General features: G+C 36.0%; 5 protein-coding genes across 9 annotated transcripts in view; 2 read left to right on the top strand and 3 right to left on the bottom strand.

The window, feature by feature from the left end:
- Window positions 1–542: 542 nt before the first annotated feature.
- On the top strand, window positions 543–4,422 carry LOC104799020 (phospholipase D Z-like). 3 transcript variants are annotated; one of them, XM_010521316.1, is made up of 10 exons: window positions 543–652; window positions 760–848; window positions 1,075–1,292; window positions 1,792–1,996; window positions 2,079–2,156; window positions 2,261–2,462; window positions 2,543–2,736; window positions 2,823–2,976; window positions 3,088–3,252; window positions 3,857–4,336. In XM_010521316.1, the coding sequence occupies exons 3-10, from the start codon at window positions 1,088–1,090 to the stop codon at window positions 4,313–4,315; spliced, it is 1,662 nt and encodes a 553-aa protein (XP_010519618.1). In that variant the 5' UTR covers window positions 543–652; window positions 760–848; window positions 1,075–1,087; the 3' UTR covers window positions 4,316–4,336. The 3 variants fall into 3 exon arrangements, with proteins under 3 accessions (XP_010519618.1, XP_010519619.1, XP_010519620.1); XM_010521317.1 differs by having other exon boundaries at window positions 999–1,292; XM_010521318.2 differs by lacking the exon at window positions 2,079–2,156 and having other exon boundaries at window positions 3,857–4,422.
- Window positions 4,347–6,291, bottom strand: LOC104799021 (protein POLAR LOCALIZATION DURING ASYMMETRIC DIVISION AND REDISTRIBUTION). The gene is made up of 3 exons (XM_010521319.2): window positions 5,939–6,291; window positions 4,984–5,438; window positions 4,347–4,816 (listed from the first exon to the last, which is right to left on the bottom strand). Exons 1-3 carry the CDS (start codon window positions 6,162–6,164, stop codon window positions 4,475–4,477), a joined length of 1,023 nt encoding a protein of 340 aa, XP_010519621.1. The 5' UTR covers window positions 6,165–6,291; the 3' UTR covers window positions 4,347–4,474.
- A 1,137-nt stretch (window positions 6,292–7,428) lies between these two features.
- Window positions 7,429–10,607, top strand: LOC104799018 (serine/threonine-protein phosphatase 7 long form homolog). Of its 3 annotated transcripts, XM_010521311.1 has the most exons (7): window positions 7,429–7,565; window positions 7,738–7,898; window positions 8,011–8,658; window positions 8,761–8,913; window positions 9,115–9,498; window positions 9,603–9,846; window positions 10,171–10,607. In XM_010521311.1, exons 2-6 carry the CDS (start codon window positions 7,779–7,781, stop codon window positions 9,822–9,824), a joined length of 1,527 nt encoding a protein of 508 aa, XP_010519613.1. In that variant the 5' UTR covers window positions 7,429–7,565; window positions 7,738–7,778; the 3' UTR covers window positions 9,825–9,846; window positions 10,171–10,607. The 3 variants fall into 3 exon arrangements, with proteins under 3 accessions (XP_010519613.1, XP_010519612.1, XP_010519615.1); XM_010521310.1 differs by having other exon boundaries at window positions 9,603–10,607; XM_010521313.1 differs by having other exon boundaries at window positions 7,689–7,898; window positions 9,603–10,607.
- A 951-nt stretch (window positions 10,608–11,558) lies between these two features.
- On the bottom strand, window positions 11,559–13,342 carry LOC104799017 (CBL-interacting serine/threonine-protein kinase 5-like). Its single transcript, XM_010521309.1, has one exon. The coding sequence runs from the start codon at window positions 12,952–12,954 to the stop codon at window positions 11,632–11,634; it is 1,323 nt and encodes a 440-aa protein (XP_010519611.1). The 5' UTR covers window positions 12,955–13,342; the 3' UTR covers window positions 11,559–11,631.
- Window positions 13,343–22,046: 8,704 nt separating this feature from the next.
- Window positions 22,047–27,166, bottom strand: part of LOC104799016 (WD and tetratricopeptide repeats protein 1-like) — an 8,129-nt gene continuing 3,009 nt past the window's right edge. Inside the window, exons 8-21 of the mRNA XM_010521308.1 lie at window positions 27,109–27,166; window positions 26,888–27,005; window positions 26,504–26,609; window positions 26,130–26,269; window positions 25,867–26,037; window positions 25,666–25,776; window positions 25,096–25,210; window positions 24,126–24,457; window positions 23,552–23,642; window positions 23,077–23,172; window positions 22,912–22,982; window positions 22,703–22,830; window positions 22,463–22,564; window positions 22,047–22,319 (exon numbers count right to left, since the gene is read on the bottom strand). Coding sequence (XP_010519610.1) covers window positions 22,483–22,564; window positions 22,703–22,830; window positions 22,912–22,982; window positions 23,077–23,172; window positions 23,552–23,642; window positions 24,126–24,457; window positions 25,096–25,210; window positions 25,666–25,776; window positions 25,867–26,037; window positions 26,130–26,269; window positions 26,504–26,609; window positions 26,888–27,005; window positions 27,109–27,166 — 1,619 coding nt within the window. The 3' untranslated portion in view covers window positions 22,047–22,319; window positions 22,463–22,482. The remainder of the gene's footprint in view (window positions 22,320–22,462; window positions 22,565–22,702; window positions 22,831–22,911; window positions 22,983–23,076; window positions 23,173–23,551; window positions 23,643–24,125; window positions 24,458–25,095; window positions 25,211–25,665; window positions 25,777–25,866; window positions 26,038–26,129; window positions 26,270–26,503; window positions 26,610–26,887; window positions 27,006–27,108) is intronic.

The raw sequence follows: 27,166 nt of genomic DNA, 5'->3' as shown, positions 1-27,166 counted from the left end.
TGATTATTTCGGGAAACGATTTGGGTTCAGGATGGAATGGATCGGTTCAGTTTTTTAGGTTTTATAAAAATAGGTATCAATCGGGTTTTTTATTGTATTCGGTTCGGTTCGGTTTCGGTATCGGTTCGGTTCGGTTCCGGGTTTTATTAAAAAAATGTTAGATTTCTTTTAAAAATATTCGGTTTTTCGGGATTTTTAAAGTTCGGTTCGGTTTCGGAAAAATTCGGTTCTCTAAAAATAGTATCGTTCGAAAAATAATAGCGGTTTCGGATCGAGAAAAATACCGTTTTAACGATTCGGTTCGGTTCGGTTCCAAAAAACCGAACCAAAACGCGCCCTGTTTTCACTCTCCATGCATGATTTTACCCTTTCACAGGATTTTCTTTTTTATTTTTTACTGCACTTACTTTTCGGCAAAAGGGTCTCCCTTTGTGTTTCACTGATACGAATTAAACTTGGAAATTTAAAATTAAAATCAGATTCTTTTGGGATAGAATAGATTTTAAAGCCGTTTTTCATAATTAGCTGATTAGCTAAATTGGCGAACCGTCGCATGATTCCAACTCTTGTCCAAAAAAATCTTTTCATCGACTGCGAGGGAGAAACTTCCCAGTTTGGACTATGCATTTATCGCAACAAATCTATTTTTTCGGTATGGTGATTTAATTTAGATGATACGGATCACAGTTTCTATTTACAGAATCAATGGCAATTCATGAAACTATTGAATATCAATCGGAATATTCTGTATTTTGACAGGAAATCTTGACACAGAGGATCTTTGGCCCAACGGTCACCACTTTCTTTTGCCGGAAAATAATCTGACCGAATCTCCCGGCAAATTTCCGGTGGGTTCATCGGTTCTTCCACTCTCTTCTTAAAAAAAAATCCATTCGCATTGAAATTTCTGATGAATTCATTGTTTCGAAACCTTGAATCTACGCACACAAAAATTCTGTTTTTTTTTCCTGATTGTTCATGTGAACAACTGGAGAAAGATGCATCAAGGTTTTGACTTTCAGATCGGAATTATCGGTGAAGTCAGAATAATTAAAGAATATTCGGCGTGTGCAGTTGCTATAAAGGGATGGGTTCTTCGTCTCTGTGTGTATTAGAATCCATGGCGGTCGGACAGAACAGGATCAGAGTCCTATATGGCGTCGTTTTGTTTGTGGCCACTCTATCGCTGCCACGTGTCACTGAGTCATCGGCCCGATGCAAGGCGTGGCTTGTTCAGTCTATCCCGACCGACACGCCGGAGCTCCGTCGTGTCTCCGGCGTCCTCTCCACCGGTAACCAAGCTTGGCTTTTGCTTTCTCTCTCTCTCTCTCTCTCCCGATGTTGGTTTTCTCGAGAAAGTTTGCTCTTTGGTGAGAAAATTCTACTGGGTTGTGACGTTAAAAACATGATTTTGTTTTCATTCCAATTGGTTTCTGAGCTTTTCCTGTTTTCTGGTTTCGAGTGAGTGAAATTCCTGTTGTATTGCTCTGTTTTTTTGGGGGAAAATTTTGGGAAAGAAAGATTCTGTAACCGCCCTGTTTGGCTTCCCAGAAAATTCGGGTTCGAGGAAAAACAACGATGTAAATCTTGTCCTGCTTCTCTCTTTTGCATGTCCTGTTTGTTTCCCAGGAAAAGTCTGGATTTTGGCAGAGTAGGAAACTGCGCGCAGTAAATATCTGACATGATTTCATTGCCCTCTCTCTGTTTTGTTTCTTCCCCGGGAAATTCTAGCATCACCTTGTTTGGCAGCCGAGAAAATCTCGATTCTGATGGAAAATGCGTGTGGTGCAGGGGAAGTGTTTCAGTGGTTGGCAAACAACTCAACACAATCTCTCGACATAATAGCACAGTACTGGCAACTTCAAGCAAATCCAAAGGATCCTCGATCCGGCGATTTCGGATATTCAGATTCAGATCTGAAAAGATTCGGAGCTCATGAGGGTTCTCTAGTCTACGACTCCATTGATAAAGCTGCAAACCGCAACGTTAGTATCAGGTAATCTCCACCCAAATCACATACCAAGCTTGAGTTTTGCCCTAATCCGCCATTTCAACCAGAGAAAAACGCTCAAATTCAGGCATAGCTCTGTTATCGGAAACGCACTTGCTTCTTATATATCAGCGTATAAAAAGCTCCATATCTTGAGGAAAACATGGTCTGGTTCTGTTGCATCTGGATTTGACAGTGCTTATAACCAATCTAGTTCGACACAAAAAAAACTCTGTCTTTGTGAAGATATTTGCAATTGTTATTGTGTAGGCTACTGTCTCATTCAGGAGTGTACCCAGATTATACAAAAGAACCATCTGATCTCGCTTCTGGGAGATCGAACGTGAAGAACGTGACTCTCCTGCTAAGCAAATGGTGGGGATCGGGAATTGTTCATGCCAAAGTCTGGATTTCAGACCGTCGTGATGTGTACATCGGATCTGCTAACAATGACTGGAAATCTCTAACTCAGGTAAATCGAAAATGTGCCCGTTTTAGGGCATTGTGTTAGTGTTTTTGGTGTTCTTCCTCCGACATTGGGGTTTCGGGCAGGTGAAGGAAGTTGGAGTTTACTTCAATGGGTGTCCAGATATTGCGAAAAGGGTCGAACTCTACTTCGATAATCTATGGAGATTGGCTTTTCTTGATTCCTCTGTTTTCACAAGAACTGTATCAGATCAGCAATGGCTTATCAACAGAATTGTCCCTTGTTGGTCCCGTTTTCTTCCTACCGAAACAAGGTGCAGGTACGGAGTATTCCGCAGCAGAAATCTTTGCGTACATATCCGAAACATGGTGTATGATTCGTCTGTTTTTGTTTTTTCGGTTCCAGGTCGCCTCTTCCACGATACATAAAGACGCCTCATGTAGTGGGATACCCTTCATTATCTGATCCCGAAATGTTTGATATCGATATCGATGCTCATGGAAGAAAGAATTGCTTCTCGGAACCTCAGCCGAGCTATCTATCTTTTGCACCACCAGAGGTAAAAAAAAACTCGAATTACATCCACTCTAAACCCGAGGCCTTGAATTATACTATCCGTGCAGAGGAAGCGCTTTCCTAATAAAATCGACGCCTTTATTTGCATATGTAGCTGTTGTTCGGGAAGCATCAATCCGATGAGCAAGGATGGATCGATACAATCGCATCTGCGGGAGAAGGAGGAACGGTGAGGATATCTACAATGGATTTGCTCGGTCAGTCTCAATACACGAAGCCAACTGTTTTCTGGTCATCCTTATCCTCCGCAATCTCCAAGGTAGTTAGTTCTTCATTCATAGTTTCACAAACTTGGCTTTTCACATTTGACAATTTACTCGAGCCTCTAGACAAATATCCAAATAGTGTAGGGTTAGGAAAAAAAAAACCGAATTTCAGGTATCGACCCGACTCATGGTTCGATATTCAAAATTTTCCACCAAAGTACAATATAAAATCGGGTTATAACGTGAGAAAAACCCGAAAATAAGTTTGGGGTAATTAGATTTGATATCATATAATATATTACCCGCGACCCGAATGAACAATAAACTGATATTTATACACCTAAATTTTAGATATATTACACACAAATCTATTGAAACCTTTTAAAAAATTCGAATACTACTCGTATCAACAATTAATCTATGATGTTTATGCTGAAAAAATTTGAAATTTCGTATTTAAACTTGATTTCGGATACACGTGGATATACAAAAACTATCTCAGATATTCGACTTTTTGGTATCCATCAAAACCGATCCCAGATTCGGTATCTCGTGAGATCCGACACACTCCGGTTTAGATTCGGATAACTCAAACCCGTGATCACCCCTAGAATTCTAACCAATCGATGCTATCTGATTACTGTCCAAAAACCGCAGGTTGTCTTCTCCAAGAATGCCAAAGTGAAGATACTAGTCGCATACTGGGCGCATTTCATCGAAACAACAGATTTATACCTGCGGTCGCTTCTATATTCCAACGTTCTTTGCTCGTCCTCGGACCACAACAACTGTTCGGGACAAGTGGAGATCAAGTACTATGTGGTTCCAGGTTATAACCAGACAGGTCCGGCGATTAGGAACGGGACAAGGACCGAGAATATATATCCGGATTTCACGAGGGTTAACCACGGGAAATACGCAGTTAGCGATGTGAGAGCTCACATAGGAACCAGTAATTTAGTTTGGGATTACTTCTATGGGACCAGTGGTGTGAGTTTTGGAACTTACAACACAGAGATTGTTCAGAAGCTTCAGGAGATATTTGATGCAGACTGGGAATCTCCTAATGCAGTTCCTGTTCTACAATTTAAAGCTTTCAAGAAATATATAAAATGATGTATTCATAAATGGATACCGACATGTAATCTTGATGGAATCTTATAAATTTATTTGTTCAAGAAAAAGTTGTATCAAAAGGTTTAGTTTGAGTAGTTACATTGATAATGTGGTCCAACGGTTTTACATCATTGAAAAGGAAAAGGAACATGATTGAGATCACCTGGAGAGAGGGTGAGTTCCAGAGATTCCCTTCAAGTTGGAACTGATTCTAGAAGGTTCTGGAATCCGTTCGGACACGAGATAAGCAGTGTCTTTCCACCATGAAACCTCTGTTTCCTTCAAGTGAAGCTTCTGTTTCGCAAGTTCCAATGCAGCTTCGAGCTCTTTGATCTGCTCTTCATGTCTTGTCTCTACCAACTCGTGCAATCTTCTCTCCAGATCGTACGGAGAAACCCCTTTGAGTCCATGTTCATGTTCGTCAATAAAACTCTTCTCCTCTCCTACACCTGTTGGTCTGAAACCGAAGCCATCTGATTCTCCAATGATCTTGTCTGCGTCCTGTGATTTCATTCAGAACGGCGAACTCATGCTTCAGAGCCAAACAAAACCTTAAAGCACCAGGTTTGGATTTGATTTCCATTGCAAACAAGTAATTATCACTGCGTAGCTATCAGAATATTTGATAACTAAATCACAGAATCAAGATTGACTAGACAATCACTTACCTCGAGATATTCCTGATTGGGATGAATGGAAGAATGCATATGCTCCGGGTCTAAACGAGTCTGGAGAAGTTCAAGCTCAGCTGCAAGTTCTGCTTCAAGACGATCCATTCCTCCCCCGAGATCTTCTTCTCGATGGCACGGATAGTGTTGCAGATATCCCTCTTGCACGGTATTCATCGATGTCGCAGAGATCTGTGGAGAAAAGGGGTGACTGGAAGAATCAGGACCTTCTTGAACATCCGTGGTGGAATACGCATAGACCCCGCTTTGCTCGGGTGGCTCAGAGAGAAACCCTCGATTCTTTATCGGCGGTTCTTCCTTGAAACTTTCAAGAAACTTCTCCAACTCGGCCCGCAGCCCGGCCATCTTGTGGAGTTCTTCTCTACCAGCAGCAACTAGATGTAGCAGAAGACAACTCACTCCAACATTGAACACAAAATCCCTTCTTGGCAACTCTATCACCCAAAGAAAGTATAAAATGTAAGAACTGCTTTGGGCAAAAGCATCGCCAAACAAACCAACGCAATACTATCTTGCTCTTGGATCCCATCTGAGATGCTAAACATGAAAATTCACATCGAAAGCAATTTATTTCTTTGCTGTTTTGGCGATTTGGCCTTCGTTGATGTTTGAATTCGTAAATTGTTCTAATAGATGGTACCCAATATCATCAGCAGAAGGCAGAAATTTTCCACATTTCACGTCAGCCCATCCAATTTACATGAATAAACCATCAAACCCGATAAAAACGGAGATTGAATCATGACAAATCTCAGTGAATCATCATCCTTCTATCATTCGGTAGAGTTTTTCCTCTAGACCTGGTCGATCCATCTCGATGAACATTTAATAGAGTTTTTTTTTTCATTTGCTCTCAGATGAAATCAAACATTTTGTACGAGGAATATACCGATATCTCACACATGAATCAGACGAAAGGAAACACAATTATTACCGGAATCAGTTCTCTCCATCACCCAATCCAACGGATCGGCAATTCTCCGACCACCCTCTGAGCATCTGATTTTCGTCACGTCACCATCTCTCCGCCCGGATTCCGCGACAGCCGTCTTCCCCTTGACCTTCTCCTGCGAGGAGAACCACCGCGCCATGATCCTCCGCGGCGAAGAGCATCTGATCCTCATGCACCCAGCACTCACTCCTCTGCCGCCGTTGTCCATCGGAAAAACCACCCGCCGAAGATTCCCCCTATTTTACCCTCCAAAATCGAAATTTCGACTCAAAGAACAGCAACTACAGATTTCTGATCGAGATCGAGGTCAAGAGAGATTTAAAGAAGCGGAATCATCATAGGGATTGAAGAGAAGGAAGGAGAATTAATGAGAATCACGAGAAACAGAGTGTTCTTCGAGGCGTTTTGGAGGGAAACTTTTGAATGGTTATTTTGGAACCTCCTTTAATGCATTCACATCTTGAGGATTATTTAAATATTATCAATTTTTTTTAGACAGAGATTTTGCATAATCATTTCCACGTTTCACAGTTTTAGGTATTTTTCAATCAATTTCTATTATGTTAACATTTTTTGTTATATTTATAATCATATTAGGAAAATGTGTATGGACTTTTGGAATATTTTTTTTTAGCTGCTAAATTAGCGATTTAGATTTTTGTATTGATGAACTGTAAGAAAATGGTAGAATTCAAATACTTTCCAAAATTTTGTGGGTTTTAAATTAAAGTATAGATCGGACAAAGACTTTGAATAAAACCATAAAAACGGTAGCAAGACACCACCACCATAAATGGTAAGTGAAGAGTATAGGCTTGGGAATTTGCAATTTCATTGAAAAAAAATACTCCCTCCGTTTCAGATTAATTGTAGTTTTAGGATTTTTCACATTTTTTAAGAAAAGAAAGAAAAAGACACATGTAACCTTATTTAATGATAAAAATAATGTTATCACTAATAATTTATTAGAATTTGGGAGGGATAAAATTGGAAACTATTGTAAAAAACTATCTTGGAAATGTAGAATGACAAATATTTTGAAACATGGAAAATAAACTAAAACTACAAATATTTTGAAACGGAGGGAGTACTAAATTTGAGTAATGTCTTATTTAAAATTTGAATAACAATTTCTTATTTGAATTTGGATATGAGATTTTTCATAATTGAGAAACTTTAGAAATTACGATATGATATATGTAGAGAAAATATCCAAAAAAATAAGCTTTAGAAAGTATTTATTTAAAACCAATAAATTCAAATAACTGTTCGTATTTATAAAATCGTGAAAAAAACCTATTGTTTCATTGGGGATAATAAACTAATGTAATTATCATATGTCAGAAGTTTTAGATAAATAAATCCTAAAAAATTAATACTGAGAATATAACTATTCTGAATAATTAATTTCTTGAGGGCCATTTATGCATAGCAAAATGACTAAAATACCTCATGAAAGCCCAAAACTTAGTTAGGGCACAGGTAAGGCTTTTGAGAGGGAAATTCGGAACCAAGGGAGGGTAAGGCTAAACGGATTCTCGTCGGTGGGAATTCGATCATTGTTCGTCGGCAAAGGCAAGACGATCAGACACCAGGCACGTAAACGGAGGTATTTCTCCTTCGTCTATCCATGTTCTTTAACTGTCTTTTGATTCGAGATTTACAAATTGCGTCAATGTGGCGAAAGAAATTCCTAGACAATGTCTGTATCCGCCGAATTGGGGTTTTCCAGGTGTATGTTTTTCCCTCCGGAGAATCTGATTTTGATGTTGCGAATGTAGTTTGGGAGGCCTGGGAGAACAGTGTTGCTGTCGTGTCCTTGATGATGGAGAATGGTGTCGGAGCCGTTGTGAATACTGAACTGGAGAAGCACGGCTTTTCGACCACTTCGGTTCTTTACGAGCAAGATAAGCATGTATCTTCTGCTATTTTGACCGGCCAGGTATTAGTCAGTATCAAAGTATATATCTTTACGCCTTCCTGTGAGTTGCTAGTAAAGGGTTCTTTCCTTATGTTCATACCGAAGTGGGTAGCTTAACTTCTGTGTTTTGCAGGAAAGAGGTGTCCTTAGATGCCAAGAACGCACTTCATTGCTTCATCACTGGAAGCTCACGCAGGAGCAGATAGATTTGGTTGACAAAGCAGGATTTGGGTATTTTAGGCTTATAGGATCGATTAGTTTGAACAATTCACTTATATCTGCACTCGTCGAGAGATGGAGGAGAGAAACCAATACTTTCCACTTCCCCTGTGGTGAAATGACCATTACCCTTGATGAGGTTTCTTTGATCCTGGGTCTTGCCATTGACGGGGAACCTGTCCTTGGTGTTAAAGACAAAGATGAAGAACCTGCTCAAGTATGTAAAAGACTTCTCGGGAAATCACCCAGGGGTGAATTGAGTGGTAATCGGGTCACAGCAAAGTGGTTGAAGGAGAATTTTTCTGAGTGTCCAAAGGGAGCTTCGATGAAAGAGCTTGAATACCACACACGTGCTTATCTCGTATACCTTGTTGGGAGCACAATCTTTGCTACTACTGATCCCAGTAAGATCTCTGTTGATTACCTTCTCTTTTTCGAGGATTTCGAGAAAGCTGGAAAATATGCCTGGGGTGCTGCAGCACTAGCTTTCCTGTATCGACAAATCGGCAATGCCTCTCAACGGTCTCAGAGTATCATTGGTGGTTGCTTGACACTCTTACAGGTTTGTGTTTTTGGTTTAGACGCTCATTCACTTATCTTTAAGAGCATCTGCATTGTTGGTCCTAGGGAAGAGTAGCTTAACTACGGTTGCTGCAATCCTCAGTGTTGGAGTTACTTCCACCTGGATATTGATCGGCCCAAGAGAACTCCGCATCAATTTCCGTTGGCACTTTTGTGGAAAGGAAGGCAACAGAGTCGGTCAAAGAATGACTTATTTAAGTATCGCAAGGCACTCGACGATCTAGATCCATCACATGTAAGTGTTAAATAATATTCCTTCTCACACTTTTTTTTTGGTTTTTGAATCTCAAGAACATGTAATTGTTATAATTATGTTGTTGATCTTCTCATATATCACCTATTGATATAGAGGGTTAAGGGCGTAGCTTTTAGATCAAAAGCATGTCACAATCCCGTCACCATCTCTCAAATCTCAATTTGTCATTGTTACGTTCAGGTTAGTTGGTGCCCTTACGGAGGAGATTTAGACATTGTGCGGACAAGTTTCAAAGATAGTATCATTCTGGGTAGGTCCAGGACAAGGTTGATTGGTCCTAAAGTCGTAGAGTGGCACTTCCCGGACCGATGCATGAGGCAGTTCGGGATGTGTCAATTTATTCCTGGAGAAGTTCCTCCTAGGAAGAATGACAAGACAAACCACGAGGAAGACTTAGTAGAAGACGTGAACACAGCACGGGAAGAATGGATGAGACGACGAGAGAACATTGTGCAGAATCTTGGAGGTGATACCGACGAAAACGAATATATGCAGTGGTTTTCTACCATCACGGTCCCAAAGCTTCACAGAGATACAACTCTTGAGGCCGATATCATGAATGTGGTAAAAGACTGGAACTTTTTCCTTCGATCAGAATCAAAAGTCTGGATCTTGTATTGAAAGTGGGGGGTTTTTCCCTGGTTTGGGTGATGATGTTTCTTTTGTAGCAAGCAACTATACTCCAATTTGACGAGGTAGCGTCAGCTCTATCACTGGACGAGCTACATCCAGAAGACAGGGAGCTAATCGAGGCAGCAGTGATAACGATGTCGAACGCGTTGAGGGTAGGAGATTGGTACGATGCATTTACTGGTAACAGCAATTCCACCAAACGCAAGCGGAGGGATGAACGTACGCCTCCTATAGAAGAGGCCGAGTGGAGCGAATGAGTGACTCGCTCGGAGCGTACATGTAAGTCCTTACATTTTAAGCTTTGTTCCTCCTAGACTTTAAATTTGGTCTCTCTTTCCCATAAGAATAATGAAATGTTAGGAATCTCATGTGGGGTTATTCCCTCATCTTTCTTCCGCTTTGTCTTCTGCTGCCGAGATATGGTAACAACAATTCTGCCAGAATCTGGCAGCAGGAGAACGGGTGAGGAGTTCAATGGTTAAGAGAGCGAAAAAAATAATAGGAGGAAATAGTTTTTTTTTAATGTCAAAGCTTATTATGTTCATCCTGAACATATATATGCATATATATATATATATATATAGGTGTATTTAGTTGTGACAATGACGCTCAATGCTTGGAGCATCTGCTACCTGTTTACGTGTGTGTGTGTGCGCGCGCGTGTGTAGAGGCTGTCGGTGTTGTGGCTTGTAATGTCGAAGAACTATTAGTGCATCACGAGGATGATGACAGGAGACAGGCCGCACCACCACCAGTTATGTTCTGATTGGTGTTTATTGTCATTTTGTTAGTAACATGATTTATCACCCAAATCAAAAAACCAAAACCACTCCTGATCCCTTTTTCTTAAATACAACCAAAAGAGAGGCTTCTCTAGTTGGTGTCTAATTGTTGGTCAGTGTGTGTTTTGTGTCCGAGTATTATTGCTTTGGTTTTTCTGGATTGTTTTTTTTTTTTCTATTTTTATTTTTATTTCAGTTTTTTTTTTATTTGACTTGTGAGTGATATTCAAGGTGAAAGAAAAATTTCTGATTATAATTTCCAAAATTATTTATTTCAAACAGCTAATTGGCCGGTTGAGAAGTCATCGCATGTTTTTCTACTGTTGTCTTTTTTTTTCTTTCTAGAAATGCTTCAAATATTTTCGAAACCAGAATGCGTATTTAGTCGAACCAACTCATTTGATTCCATTTTTTTAATTGAAATCCGGTACCATTGCATGTTCCATTTGGATTCAAAGTATTTGTCATATACATATATATATATATATAATATGTCGTGTCCTATAAATTTACAGAATATTTCCCTGTATGATACGCGTCATTTTCTCTTTAACACTTGCATCCTTACATATCTCCACCAAATTCATCTGTTTCTTAGTGGCAAACGCAAGCAAGCAAACAACCATTTTCAGTGGTCAAAATAAAAACAGAATAAAATTTGAATTATCCCATTATATTCCGTATGTGTGTATATATATATATATATTCAACTTTATTTCATTTAATTTTTCCATTCACGTCTACTTTGACTTACAAATATAATGTTAATATGATTTCTTTTTTTAAAAAGCGCGATTCCAAACAAGCTCGATCGTCTGAATTCTTCTAACTCTAAAAATGAATCAATTTTTTTTTGGTTCAATTACAAACTAAATAAGCTGACTTGAGAACAAAAAAGATAATATTTTCATTTATATTATAAAAAATATCAAATAAAAAATATTTTAATATAAAATTTTAATACTAAAACATTAAATTGAAGTGTAAGTTATACGTCATCTATGAACGAGTTTCAAAAATACCAGTTCATTTTGATATCCCTATCTGGTGATTTTTAATTAATAAAAGAACATGATGAACCGAACAAGGTTCAAGCAGCTGTAGAATTCTGTCTTTGTACTCCGATTAGTAAGGGAAAACACACACACCCCTCAACTATCCTAATTCTATAACTGTATATTCACAAACAAACTTTAATCCTCCTTCCTAATTTACAAAAATATTACCCAAACCAAATTTAAAAATACAAAAACTCCCAAAATTCCACATCACCGTTTACAGTCTAATTATTATGATTATGATTATCGCCCTGCCACGTCCACACGATGTCCTTCAACGACGGCCTTACGTCTTCTTCGTAGAATCTATTGTACTCCAAAGTGTCGCCGGAGGATTTGCAGAGCTCAACGACGGCGACCTCCGGCGCTACCTCGAACACCTCCGCCGTCACCGACAACCTTCCCTTCCTCCCTTCCGTCTTCCCTTCCATCTTCACCTTGAATTCCTTCGTCTTCTTCACCCTCATGTTCATCTCCTTCGCCACCCCTGCGATCTTCGCCATTATCGCCGCCGCTGAGCATCGCGACGTGAACATCGTCCTCGGCTTCCTCTTGCTCTCGAACAGGCTCGACAGGTCGAATCCCGATGACATCGATGATATGAACTCGAAGGCGTTGAAGAATCTCGGTGAGATCGATTTCTCTGCTTGATCTGTAATCTGATCTCCTCCTCCGTCGTTTTTGCTGTTTGGCGAGGAGATCGGCTCGTCGATTTTGAACGCGAGTGGGCTAGTGAAATTCTTACGGAACCATGGCGTTCGCATGATCGCCGGCATCGAGATCCGTTTCTCCGGATCGGTGACGAGAAGCTTCGAGATCAATCTCCTCGCGTCCGACGAAATCCAGGGAGGGAATTCGAAGTCCGCCTTGAATATTTTTCGGTACATGTTCATTAGATTCTCGTCCTGAAACGGAAGAAATCCGGAGAGAAGCGCATACAGGATGACGCCGCACGACCAGATGTCCGCCTTGGCGCCGTCGTACCCCTTCTTCCGGAGAACCTCCGGCGCCACATACGCCGGAGTTCCGCACCGCGTGTGGAGCAATCCGTCTTTCAGGAGCTGTTCCGGTAACGCCGATAACCCGAAGTCGGAGACCTTCAGATCTCCGTTCTCGTCGAGGAGGAGATTCTCCGGTTTAAGATCCCGGTGAGAGACGCCTCTACTGTGGCAGAAATCAACAGCTGAGATCAATTGCTGGAAATATCTCCTGGCAACATCCTCCGCCAGCTTCCCCTTGGCGATCTTAGCGAAGAGCTCGCCGCCTCTGACGTACTCCATGACGAAGAAGATCTTCGTCTTGGTGGCCATGACCTCCTTCAACTCGACGATGTTGGGATGACGAACCAATCTCATAATCGAAATCTCTCGCATGATCTGATCCATCATCCCCTGTTTCTTCATCACTTGATTTTTGTTGATAACCTTGATCGCGACGCTCTCGCCGCCGGTGATCTGTTTACCGTAATAGACCTTGGCGAAGGTGCCTTTGCCTAACAGCCTCCCCATCTCGTATTTCCCGAACAGAATGCGCCGTTCTTCCTCCATTTTCACAGCAGGCGAGAAAGAGGACAACAGGAAGAGAAAAACGATGAAGTCACAGAGAGGATTATGATGAACGTGGAGAAGAGTTGGTCATGGCGGTAGCGTAGGTATTCCGGTGAAGAGGAATCCATGAGAGATTCTAGGATATATTGACACAGAACAACTCCATTGACAGCGATCACAGATCCGTTGATTCAAATAGAAACCCTAAATGAGAGAGAGAGAGAGAGAGAGAGAGAGAGAGAGAGAGTATGTTCAGAGCGTCGCACAAAGTTTTTCTTTTCTGCTGCCCCTTGGTTCGAAAGACCACAGATTCACAGAACAGAGTTATATACATACATACAAATATGCGTGTGTGTATATTTTTCCTTTCCGCCCGCTTTCTATTATTTACAGAAATGCTCTTTAAAAAATAATTAGTATAATAATAATACTAAAAATATTTTTTGTCCTGTTTTATGTTTTCAGAAGCAGACTAAATTCAGAGCAATTTTTTGTATTTAATTTAATCACAAATGTTAATTTTGTTTGTCTCAATATGGTGGTTCAACAAGTGCTCAATGACCATTCGATATACGCGTGTATATATAGATGTGTGTCAATTAAGGTGCAAAGTCAACATACTTAAGACTACACTAAATTATATTTTAATTACAGTGGGGTCCAACCTAGATCAAAGTTTTTTATATATCCGATAATTGAACCGTTATATTACAGTTTTATTTTTCAGATAAACCACGCGAACTTGAATCGCATAAACAGCTGTTTCGTTCTTTTTACATTTCATAGAAATGGGAGAATTTTCTCATTTATTTCCTTACACATATACACTTATTTATACACATGTTCATAAACAAAACATTATGGGCAATACAACATGGATAACAATAATATTCCTAAAATAGCTAACTTGCCCATAACTCTATAGAAACTATCAAAAATAATATATACTCTAATAGTTCTCATTTTTGTTTGTGATTCTAATAAATAATTGTCGGATTGGCTTACAATCTTAATATAGACATTTGACATCAAACCCTATAATCATTTATCTCAATTATTCAGAAATTAAAACGTTGATTATATCCTATGTTTAAGCCTTTGGTTAGCTCTCATTAATCAAATAATGTACACAAAAACAAAATTATTTGTTAGAGTAGATATATATTATAAAACCAAACGTTCTTCGGGTTTGTCCAGAAACCCAAAATTGGAAATTTCACATGACTAATTAGGGGTGGCCATTTCGGTTATTAACCGAATAACCGAACCGAACCGAACCGAATAAGACATAACCGTATCCGAACCGAACCCGACATCAAAACCGAACGGTTATGATTTTCTTAAACCCGAAAAACCGAAACCGAACCGAACCGAATAAAAAATAACCGAAAAAACCGAGAGAATAACAGACAATTTCTTTGGAAAATTGAACTTTGTACCAAAACCGAACCGAACCGAACCGAAATTTATATAAAAACCGAATGGTTATAGTTTTTCTATAACCGAAATAACCGAACCCGAATATAACCGAACCGAACCCGAACCGAAACCCGAATTGGCCACCCCTATGACTAATCTCTTGTTGGAATTCTGCACATATTAATATTATGGTTATTGGTAATTACAGTTCTTTTTCTAGGGATTTAGGAAAATAACCCGATATTTTGATGTACTAGTTAAAATGACATTTAATATATATATATATATATATATATTTAAAATGACATTTATATATATATATATATATATATATATTGAAGGAAAATGCACATAAATGTTATCTTTCGAGTAGTTTGTAATTTTTAATTTCTTTGTAAAAACATTCAAACGTTTCTGTCTTTTAATACTTCAATTTTTTTTTGGTAAAGTTAATACTTCAATTTGAAGATCATTATTCAACAATTGTACTCAAGTATTCTATTTTTTTTATACAAAAAAATGGAAGGCCGTTTTAGTTATTTTTACAAATGTATAGCGAAATTAAAGATTGGGATATTAAATTACAGAAATACACAAACCTCCACCGGATCCAAAATCAGCATATATCAAATTTCGTGTTTTCATATATCGATAAAAACTATTTCCACTCGTGGTAAATGGAATTGTTACTATTGGTTGGACAAATGAACTGTTTTATAAATATAAGAAGGGATAAGACTAATAATAAGAGGAAGGGGTAACACCCAACTTGCTTGGAATTATAAATATTGACAAAAATAAATAAATAAATAAAATAAAATAAATAGATAAAGCCAAAAATTCTTCATTCTCAGGCTTCATGCCTTTTGTCTGCTTCCACCCACCACAATATGTCCATTTCCTTTAACTATTCCATCCTAGCTACAAAAATCATTAAATAACTACACAAATATATTATAATGATATTGGAGTTGCTTCCAATATTATATAATTTTTAAATTTAAATTCTTGTTGGACTATAATCAACTAGGCGAAATTTAGGAGTTTATATTTAGCTTCATTAATTCGTGAATAACTAAAATTAGAGATATTGATGAGGTTACTTAATTATAAGGTGGATACGGATAGAATATTTATAATTTTTTTGGTATTTGTATTCATATTCGATTCGTACAAATATTCAATATTATTATCTATATTCAATCTATAATTTATGAATATTTATAATTTGGGATATCCGTAAAATTACGGATATCTATTAATATTCGTATCTAAAATATGATAAAAATAAAAATGATTGTTTCTTTTTTTGAATATACTTATCGATCGTAAAATATGATAAATATTTATATATATCGTATCCATAATTTTGAATATACATAAAAATGATGTATTTTTTCTTTTCTTCAAAATTATCCTATAAATATAAATTAATTGCTAAATTATTTATATAATTTATAACATTATTTAATATATAGATTAGATAGTAAATGTCAGTTAATTTGATTTTAATATATGAATATTCGAATTTTTTATTTGGATACGAATTGAATAACAGATCGACTCGGTTTTTTTAATATTCTTCTCATCCCTTGTTAATTGTATCTTTTTGTCGTTCGTGATACGTTTATATTGAACGAAAAATCAGTTTATAGAAGAACTTTCTAGTATTTAGAGTTTATTCAGTGCACATATAAAATAAATTCGTTATTTCCGTTTTCTAATTTCAAATTTTATATTTTGTATATATTTACTACGACCTTATGTTAAAAGTTTGAGATATTATATACTTTGAATTTCTATTTATTCCCAATTCAATTATGTGAACCTTTAAAATAAAATATATGAGTATCATACAATGGTTTGTTATAAAAACAAATGGGATAATCGCATTTAAATACCCGAATTTTTACAAAAATCCCATATAAATACTCAAACTATAAAATTGTCATATAAATACATGAACTTTTCATAACTCCCACATAAATATCCAGACTTTTAAATTTTTTCCAAATCAACCACTCATCCGTTAACGGCGTTAAACGTTACTGTTCACTCGACAAAAAACTGCTGACTCAGCAATGACTCAGCAAAAAAAACCCGCTGACTCAGCAAAAAGTGTTGACTCAGCAAAAAAATATTATTAAATATTCAAAATTTTATTTACATATATTTAAATTAATATATACATATAAATTCACACATATATATATATATACAAATATATATTAAAAAAAATTATTTATAATTAATAAAATACATATACACATAACTACAATATATAAATATATATATATCATTACTAATGCATATATATTAAAATAAAAATAATTATAATTAAATTTATATATATACATAATATATGTATTAAAAAATAATTATAACTAACATATATACATATAATATATATTAAAAATAATATTTATATGTATACATATTAATTATATATACAAAATATACATATACAATTAATATATATAATTATAATTAGTTATATATACAAAATATACATATACAACTAATTAGGGATTTGTATATAATTATAATTATATATATTAGTTGTATATGTATATTTTGTATATATAACTAATATATATACATATAAATCTTATTTTTAATATATATTATATGTTTTGAATATTTAATAATATTTTTTTGCTGAGTCAGCACTTTTTTTTGCTGAGTCAGCACTTTTTTTTGCTGAGTCAGCACTTTTTTGCTGAGTCATTGCTGAGTCAGCAGTTTTTTGTCGAATGAACAGTAACGTTTAACGACGTTAACGAATGAGTGGTTGATTTGGAAAAAAATTTAAAAGTCTGGGTATTTATGTGGGAGTTATGAAAAGTTCAGGTATTTATATGACAATTTTATAGTTCAGATATTTATGTGGGATTTTTGTAAAAGTTCGGGTATTTAAATGCGATTATCCCAAAACAAATTGAAGTGGATAGAAATTAATAATATTTTATTTATTTTTAATGGATATTAAATTGCTGATAGAATTTTATTATTTATTTTTATCTATTTTTAACGTGAGGAGGGCGTTCGCATTTTATTAGATCATTCCTAACCTAAAATTTTATTAACATCTGCAGGATTTGACTTTGTAACATAGATTACCTAATATGATATTTAAAACCGTAAGATGTTTTATTTATAATCTTTGTCCCGTTATGGAGACACCATATTTTATTTGGGTATTTTAACACATACATTTCAATGGGTTTCCAAAATAATTTAATAGAGATCGTTAGTGATCTATATATGCTACAACAGTCCAAAGTTCAATTAAAAAAAGAAATTAAATCATAACTATAATAATAATGATGATGACTACGATGATATATTCCTATAGGCTCCAAGTATATAATATATACAAATATATAACTATATATACAAATATATATTGAGTTTTTAAATTTTAACAAAAATCTAAATAGAATCTGGTGCCAAAAAAATATATAAATAAAATCAAAATATAATTTGACTTTTTTGAGGCAATAAGGATATTCCCAACATACCAAAACTAGCTGTCACCCCACCGGTAGTAGAAGATGTAAGAATTGATACATAGAATAATTTTTTATTTGAAAGTGTCACCGTTCGAATTAGGGTTGACTATTTCAGATTTCAATTCGGATTCGGATTCGGTTTGTTTATATTTAGATCCGGTTATTTCAGTTATATAAAAACTATAACTATTCGATTTTTATATCAACTTCGGTTCGATTCGATTTGGTTATTTTTCGAATCGGTTCGATTCGATTTCGATTTTTCGAGTTTAAAAAAATTATAACTGTTCAATTTTTATACCACATTCGATTCAATACTGTTATATTTTATTCAGTTCCATTATTCGATTAATAACCAAAATGATCGTCCTTAATTCGAATAATGATCATCAATACCATAAAAACGTTCTAAATGTCATTAAAAAAAATTAATGGAATCGTTTGATAAAAATTAAATAAAAAATAAAAAATAATTATTATAAAATAAAAATTAAAAATAATTATAATAAAATAAATGACATTTAAGGAGCTGGTTTATGTATTATGATGACGTTTACGAAACTGGTTTATTTCATGATTAGTTGTTCTTGCTGTATTTTTTTTTCAAAATTTAAAATTTATTATAAAATATTAAATAAATAAAAAAGAAAAGTCCAATGGAAACGAAATGATGGTTTTGGATTCTGATATTGTGGCTATGATTTATAAAAAATATTTACCAATAAAAATGAGATTTAATGGTCACACTTACAATAAAAATTTCAAAACAAATAAAGAAGAAACATCAAAGATCGATGATAAAAATAAAAAGATAGTCTCAAATACAATATGATAAGGACACTACAGAACTTTAGTCGCAGTCGGCCTCATCCATTTGAGTTGATTCAATAAAGTAAATGCAAACTCATCCACATATAAATACCATGATGTATATTAAGATATATATTCCCAAAAAATTATATCCTATTAACTTTTATATCAGTTAATTTTAAATTTATTCACATTCGATTAAGGTTTCATTTCATTACAAAAGATATTTATTTTCAAAAAATGTCATCAATTGTTTGTATTACTTTTGTATTTAATTCGAATTTGTTTTACATTTGTTTTGGTCTCTTACTTTTGGTTTTATGTATTTATGTGTCAGTCTTAATATACTTATATCATATATTATTTCAATTATAAATATCATTATTGTATGCATGATATTATAATACACGAAACCTCTTGTCTCACGCATGATGCTCAATAATCTGTAGCCCATTCTAAAATGCACATTACCTTAATTTATTCCCCCTCCCCCCAACTAGGGGTGGGCATAATATCCGAAAAAATCGAACCGATCCGTTATCCGATCCGTATCCGAATCGAAAATTCGGATATCCGGAGTTTACGGATCGGATATGGATATTTATTTTGAAATATTTGTCGGATACGGATCGGATACGGATATCAAATTCGAATTATCCAACATATCCGATCCGATCCGTACTAATTAATAATATTATTAAATATAAAAATAATTTGCTATAAAAATTTAAAATGCTTTATACTTACATATTTTATATATATATTCAAGAAATATTTTTTATATATTGAGATTTAGAATATTTAATCATTTGAATATTAAAATTTATTAGGTTTAATTTTTAAATTTTGAACTTTCAATATATTTGTATATAATAGATTATGATTATATTTGTAATTGAATTGATTTAAAATATTTAAATTATGAATTCTAAATTGTGAATAACATTTATATTAAATAACTTATATATTTTCTTTTATATTTAAAATTGTTATTTAAATTTGAATTTAATTTTTATAATTTTTATGTCGGATACGGATATTCGCAAATATCCGCGATATAATTTCGGATATCCCTAAATTACGGATCGAATACGGATAATAAAATCGACTATTTGTGCGGATCGGATACAGATACGGATATCTCAAAAATCACGGATATCCGATCCGTGCCCACCCCTACCCCCAACAATGAGGTCTTCCACTCCATTAATACTTAAGCATATAATTGATGATTATTTAAATTCTACACCACATGAATCAATATTTGTTCAATTTGTAATCAAATAAGAAAAGTAAAAAAAAAAAAAAAGAACCCTTCAGTTGTGTTAAAAAACTAAAAGCTCTCTAAAATTTGAACATCTTATCATTTTATTTTGAAATATTCCACTTTATCCACTCACCATAACTACGTGGCATCTTAAACATGTACATACCATTTTCCATGTTCTGAACCTTGACTCGGGGCCATTCTTTGCCCAGATCGAGTTGATGATACTAACTATCGGTGGGCTAAGACTACGAAAACTAGTGGATATCAACACTTCGGCCAGATTGAAGCTGGTGTGGCTGCTATTCGCCAATTCTGGATCGCTATGGGTGGTTTGTGTGCGAAAACATCTGTTTAAACGGAAGGCTTATTGGACAACAAACCCCTCTCCACGACACACATGGAACTTCCGAAAACTGCTAGAAATCAAGGAGATTGCAAAGACTTTCCTCATGAAGAAGATAGGAAATGGGAAAAACACGCATTTCTAGCTGGATGACTGGACAAACCTTGGGCCACTGATTGATCTCATAGGCGAACAGGGGCCATGGCGGCTTCGCATCCCATTACATGCTTCAGTCAACTCGGCCACCACCGAACACGGATGGAACCTACCACCGGCGCGATCACAACAAGAGCAGCGCTTACACGAAGCACTCACCACGCTGGAAACGACGCCAACAACGAACGAAGCAGAAGATCAGCATCTTTGAAAACATAGAGAAGACACCTACAGGGGAAGTTTCAACACAACCGCAACCTGGAAACAAATCAGAGAGTTGGCACCGACTGTACCGTGGTGGAAAGCAATTTGGACATTTAACCACTGCTATGAATTTGCCCGTTATATATTTTTAACGTGCTTTAAGCTGTTTCTTATGAACGCTAAAATGATGTGAAAATTGAAAGATAGTTCATTCTTTTGTTTTTTGCATATAGAAAATTTAATTTTTGTTATATTCTTCACCTAAAATAGAAGTGATTTCATGGATATTTTTATTTTCCGAATGTTCTAATGTGAATATCTTTAATACATGAAAGCTCAAGATTTAAGTAATAAGAGTAATTATAAATAAACAAAAAAAAGATACATCTCAGTCGATCAAAAGTCGCAGTTTCCTTTTGCTTTATGGAGGCCAATAATCTAAAAGTCCATACAAAGAAAATAAATAAATTAAGAAAAAAGATTCATTTATGAAAAGACAGAAACCATTGATGAAATTTTATATGGTCTTGGCCAATATAGCAATGCCAAGCTCATACCTTAATTATTTCATACTGATAATTGCATAATAGTTTACTATTCTTATTTTGTCATTGTCTGGATTGTTACTTCATTTCAATAGTTAAGGAAGATACTGGAAGATCTATTCGGTTCACGTGGAACGGTTTGGACCTCAACTGGTTACTGATTAAGATTTTGGTTCTCATTCATTAATTCATAAAACGTTTTTTAAATTAATTAATCGAATCTTCAACGCTAATTAAAGTATTTAATAAAAGCCTTTACCAAGGGCTATAAAGTATATTAGACTAAGACTATCAATCAGGTTGACCCGATCCGATCTGACGTGAATTTTGGATTTAGACTCGGATCGACTCAATTTTTTTAGGTCTATATAACCAAATCTGAATTTTGGTCTTACAGATTTTGAAATCTGATCGGATCGAACCGTCCCTCTCAATTTCTTTGTAAATTTAAGATTTTTTTTTGAAAAAACAATTATCAAAACTTCGGACCAACCCGAATCAGATCCAAAGCCCGATTTGACTCCAATCCAAAAATCTGAATTTTTCTGAACCAAAAAATTTAAACTCGAAATCTGACATTTTTCGAATGGAGTCATAACGGACTTAAGATCCTTAAAGAGGATCTTAAAGATCCAAATTGACACTCTACATTAGACTAATATATGGATAGGATACTTTTAGTTTTTGTATTTTTTTAGTATAAATTCCCATAAAGCTAGTGTACCTTTTGTAATAACAGGTTCAAGCTTTTATTCGAATAGAAAGAGAGAGAATGACCATAAAATAAAAAACCTTAAAATTTCGCCAATTAAAACAATATATACATAGCGAGATACCAACACAAATCTATTGAACTAATGTATCAACAAAGAAATGAGATGTTTACAATTGAAACAGTAGATGAACAGACCAACACAAAGATGTAGATATACATGCATTATATATATATATATATATATATATATATGTGTGTGTCATTTAGAACGGCTACACATTGAGCTACTAATATGAATCCACATATCCAAAAGCCCCACCACCCTTCACACGCACACACACACTTGGAATCCCTTTGTATAGTATTTGGTTTCGAAGAACAAAAGCTTTAGCTGTCGCAGAGAGGAAACAAAAACAAACAGCTTCACATCATCACATACACCAAACCAAGCATATATTCCTCATATCACTATGTAGATATGTTTATTAAAAGTAGATTTTGATATGGAAGAAGAACAACAAAGTATTCCGTTACCTGTAAGCCGCCTTTACTTATTAGCTCTGAGTACACTCAAATGGGTGTAGTGTTCCTTCAGAAAACTCGTGCATGCGAAATCGCTCCAAAAGCTCAAAGGGCCTGACAGCAAATATTAACCACAAGATTTAAAAAGAAAAAACAAAAACAGAGTTCTATTGCAGCCCATTTTCTAAGCCTATGTAGTCTTTAACGGAAAACATGATGAGATGATAGATTTACGGTCATAAAAAAACTTACAGGATCGTTTCACGGTTACGGCTCAGTTTCTGCTGATTAGCCTCCATAGCTTCCAACACATTAGCGGTCTCGGGTCCAGCTGATCCCCCCGCAACAATCGATGGAGCTGATGCAGTCGGCCTCCATATCTGGTAATATACGCTTGCAGGTTTAAAAACAGAAATTTCATAAACAGAAATCATATTAATTCTAAAGCTCCGAGGCCTCACCTTTATAGTGTTATCAATTCCACTGGTTGCTACAACACTGTCAAAGGGATGGCACTGTATGCAGTTCACAACTAAAGCAAAAGATACACAGATCTTAGAAGCTCAAGGAAAATTCAGGACAAAATAGTGACTGGTAAATTTTCTGCAAAGGAAAAGGTCAAGTACCAGCCTCATCCCCGAGGAGCACTTTTACCAGTCTACCCGTCCTTTTCTCCCATATGAACCACCTACCATCATCACTTCCGCTAGCAACATACTCACCTGAAAGTCAATCAGGACATATTGATAAATTGTTTCGCTAAATGCATGATTTGCAATGTCAAATTCTTTAGAAACCAGCTCTTCCAAACTTTATACTCTATATCTATCACGAATCTCGGATTGCGGTCTTGACTACAATTGGAATTCTTGATTCTAACTTACTATTCCAAGAAAATATTAATCCATGTCTTTATTGAAAACTAGCTCAACTGACCAAGAAGGTATGGGCGGAGAATACCAACAAGAAGTTTTGATATTGTCCCGCACTCAAAATTCAGAAATGAATTTCGAAATTCCAGACACTAAACTGACAAGCATTTACCGCACAATATTTAATAAACAAAAGGAATGCGAAATGAGGCAACCCAAAGAAACCTACCTCTTTGACCAAGAAAACTGGCCTGCTTAATATCCGTTCCAACATTACAGTGGCCAACATATCTACGTTTCATATCTATTGCTGCCTCTGGCTGTAACCACCAAGAAACCAAAAGCACAATGAAAATACGAATGAGAAGGAAAAAAAGGAAATGAAAACAAAAATTGGAAATACTGGCAAAAGAATATCCGGGCAAAATTTTCATGCGAACAGCGAACTACATAACAGGATCTATCACTTGCAAGAAACTACAGCCAGTAATACAATCTCCAACCCACTTTGAAATGGTTACCAGTCTTGAATGAGTTACACCGTGCAGTGTCACTTCCTGCACTGGATCAGATTGCATTCAATGGAATCCTATCCTAATGCCTTTGGGTCACTAAGGATTTCCGTGTGAACCAGAAAGAAAGATAATAATCTGACGTGCTGTATTAAATGCACAATTCTACGTCTTTCATACTGGAAAAGTTAATTCTATTATCCAAGCAAAGTTGCTTTCTTTCAACGGTGATAGTTACACCCTAATTTGAGATGTATAAATTAGTTCTATGCCAAATGAATGAAAGTGAACCTGATAAGATGTTTCATCATTTTGAGACGACGAAGATGGAGGTCCACTGGAGCCATTACTACCAGCGTTTTCCGCAGCTCTGTCAACTATGCGGTGAAATCGTAGGTTAAGACCACCACTCAAAGCATTCGATTCCACATCACGTCCTTCATCACCAGATCCTGAAGTTTCAATATCCAATTCCAGTTCCTCATCATAATCAGATTCTTCTCTTTCAGATCTTGGCATATCATGTGAGGTGTCACTGTTGGCCTCTGATCTATAGAGTATGTCACTCAATGAAAGTACTCTAGCAGTCTGAACTTTGGTCTTGTCATTTTTTTCAGCGTCCACTGCTTTGTCGATCACAAGAAAAGTACAGAAAAATAACATTAATGTAACAGTTTCCTCGGTCATAAAGTTTCAAAAACTTTTACCAGAAGAAATATCCAGGGATATGAGACTATGGTCTAAGAACAACTTTACTTCTGCAGAACAAACATAATTTTGAGCAAATTGAAAATAAAATTAGACATTATCCTACAAAGAATAGTTGAACAAGCAAAACCAATAGCAGAACCAAAAATGAGAGGCAGAGCTCGATGTAGAAAAAACACCAAACAAAAATCAAAAGGGAGAAAGGACATAATAAAGTTGGCTAGCTAGTTACAGAGTAAACAAAATTTCATTGCTTTGACTCAAAATTTCTACACCAGCCCCTAGCACAAGTATCAATCTCATGAAACCATGGTTATCATTTTTTTCTCATTATAATATTCTTCCCATCATTAATACTGGTAAAGAATTGCACCAAAAAATTTAATAGAGAGGATTAGTTGACATCTTTAAAATGCAATGTACAAACAACTTGTTTGTCTATGAAACAAATAACTCAAAGAACTCTTCGAAAGAAGAAAACGAAGCAATATAAGGAAAAAAGAAAATGATGGGCATATACTTGCAAGAAAGGCATACATTGGTGGTCACAAACCTGCTTCAAGATCCCTTTTGATACTCTCCACCTTAGTCACTATGTCAGCATTTGAAGGCGGATTCATACTTTGTGCAGCAATGGCAAAATCAAGGGCTTCTTTACATCTTCCCAACTGCATGAAATCACAAAAGAATAAGAAAAGTTGGAGACAAACCACACACCAACTGCATAGTGCAGGACCATCTCTGTTCAGAATATGCCAAACCTAAACATAATGGACCACAGTAAAGCAAGAAAACAAGACAGTCTAACACATTGCTATCAGTCAACTAACAAAACCATACGGGCGAGGTGACGGATGCTTAACAGAGACATGAAGCATACATATGTATGATAAGTGGTCTTAAAACGAAAACAGGCATATGTCCACTAGTGATGCCATATTATGTAAGCCCCCAAAGAAGCAGTCATCCACTTCTCAAAGGGAAATCATCAAACTTAAATTTAAAATTCAAGCGATGTACTGCCTGCACTATTAATTGGTCTAGAATCTTCTTAGGATACATCAAGCGTCCCTCTGGACCAATTAAACTTCGATTTGGAAAGCCAACAGGATAGTAGGCCTACTTGCTGCAATGCTTCAGCCATATAATAATGAGCTCTGAAGGAGGAAGCATCGATGCTTCGAGCATTTTGACAATCTCGTACAGCCATATGGACATCATTCTTCCACTTCCTCTGCGAGACAAATGAATTGGCCAATTGAGATCATCATCAAGAATCAAATGAAAGGATTATAAGCCAGTTTTGGACACCAGTTCCAGAAACCTTAAGCAATAAGGCAGCACGAGTACAAAGGCACTCATGTTTCAATGTAGATCCAATCTCATCGGAATGCCCATCCAAAACTTCACTGCATGCCTCAATCGCATAGAAAACATCAGCTCCCTCTTCTAAGGACCTTTTGGCTATTTCAACCAACTCCCTGCACTTTTTCAGCTGAAAAAACAACAGAGTCGGATGCAGGAAATATAAAGAAAATGTAATGTGATTGCCGTTTTGAGGGTCCGTTGTACAAGGAAGAAACAAACCCTTGCAGGATTGCTACTTTTGCGAGTGCCATTTTGAGGAACACTGGAAACTGGGGGTTGAGATTCTACACCGTGGAGGATATGACTGAAGGAATACAGGTTTGCTATGTCTCCTGGACTGTACTGCATAGTTCCAACTCCTAAGACAGACAAATCCAAAGAAAAACGCAGCAGAGTTATTTGAGTACAAAACAAAGTAGCAAACATAAGAACAAAGAACAACATTCTGGGGAGATTGGGTGGCAGAACCACAAAGCTCTACACTAAAGTAAAGCAGACATGTACGTGGGGAGAAAAAACATAAAAAGATAAACAAGTAAAAAAAAAAAGTGCCACCATAAAAATGCAGCAGCAAGCATTTCAACTGTGCATACCATCATTTACATTCATCAAGTACACATGCTCCCCACTGTAACTAAGCAAAACCTCGCCTCCATCAGGACTGAAAGTAACATGTGTTAGGTGTAAACCTGATTGCCCCTGAAATACGTGAGGCAACTGATGATGAGCATGTAAACACTTTGAACATAAAAACTATATTGTCTTAGAAATGTCATTGCCACAATTCAATCTTCTAATCTCTCCAAACCAGAGGGAGCACAAAAAACTTGCATTCCGTCCTTCACATTTGAGTGGCTTCCTGGCTCAGAGTTTTATTATTATTTTTAATTCCTTTCAGAGGTCCAAATAAATAGAAGTAAAAAGAAGACCATAGAAAAAATAATTTATCTATAAGGCAGAAATCAGATTGAACTAACACGTTCAGAAAGATGCATTGGACAGAAATAGTTGACACACAGAGGTGGAGGCATCCTTTTCCGACATGATGATAGTGGTGGTAGCATCCTTCTATCATACAGACGAGCAAATGCATCACTGCCAAAGGGGTAAAAGTAAGAAGTTAATTTTTTTCTCTCTTTCAAAACAGAAGAAAAGAATAGAAGATAAAATTCTGAACACCAAAAACCTAGGCAAGTACCTTCCGCCAACGAGAAGCAAGTGCGGCCTTGTTACACTTATATCACAAGTCTTGAGGG

Source organism: Tarenaya hassleriana, unplaced genomic scaffold (genome assembly GCF_000463585.1).
Source record: "Tarenaya hassleriana unplaced genomic scaffold, ASM46358v1 Cleome6, whole genome shotgun sequence".
Taxonomy (NCBI): domain Eukaryota; kingdom Viridiplantae; phylum Streptophyta; class Magnoliopsida; order Brassicales; family Cleomaceae; genus Tarenaya; species Tarenaya hassleriana.
Note: the sequence above shows the minus strand (reverse complement) of the source record. Positions and strands in the feature narration are given on the sequence as shown.

Excerpts from the sequence above, each read along its gene's own strand:
- LOC104799020 (XM_010521316.1), top strand. The coding sequence starts at position 1,088 with ATGGGTTCTTCGTCTCTGTGTGTATTAGAATCCATGGCGGTCGGACAG. Across the intron at positions 1,293-1,791 it reads CTCCGGCGTCCTCTCCACCG|GGGAAGTGTTTCAGTGGTTG; the intron begins GTAACCAAGCTT and ends CGTGTGGTGCAG. Across the intron at positions 2,157-2,260 it reads CATATCTTGAGGAAAACATG|GCTACTGTCTCATTCAGGAG; the intron begins GTCTGGTTCTGT and ends GTTATTGTGTAG.
- LOC104799021 (XM_010521319.2), bottom strand. The coding sequence starts at position 6,164 with ATGGACAACGGCGGCAGAGGAGTGAGTGCTGGGTGCATGAGGATCAGA. Across the intron at positions 5,439-5,938 it reads GATGGAGAGAACTGATTCCG|AGTTGCCAAGAAGGGATTTT; the intron begins GTAATAATTGTG and ends TTTGGGTGATAG. Across the intron at positions 4,817-4,983 it reads CCAATCAGGAATATCTCGAG|GACGCAGACAAGATCATTGG; the intron begins GTAAGTGATTGT and ends ATGAAATCACAG.
- LOC104799018 (XM_010521311.1), top strand. The coding sequence starts at position 7,779 with ATGATGGAGAATGGTGTCGGAGCCGTTGTGAATACTGAACTGGAGAAG. Across the intron at positions 8,659-8,760 it reads GTTGCTTGACACTCTTACAG|TGTTGGAGTTACTTCCACCT; the intron begins GTTTGTGTTTTT and ends TGCAATCCTCAG. Across the intron at positions 9,499-9,602 it reads AGGCCGATATCATGAATGTG|CAAGCAACTATACTCCAATT; the intron begins GTAAAAGACTGG and ends TTTCTTTTGTAG.
- LOC104799017 (XM_010521309.1), bottom strand. The coding sequence starts at position 12,954 with ATGGAGGAAGAACGGCGCATTCTGTTCGGGAAATACGAGATGGGGAGG.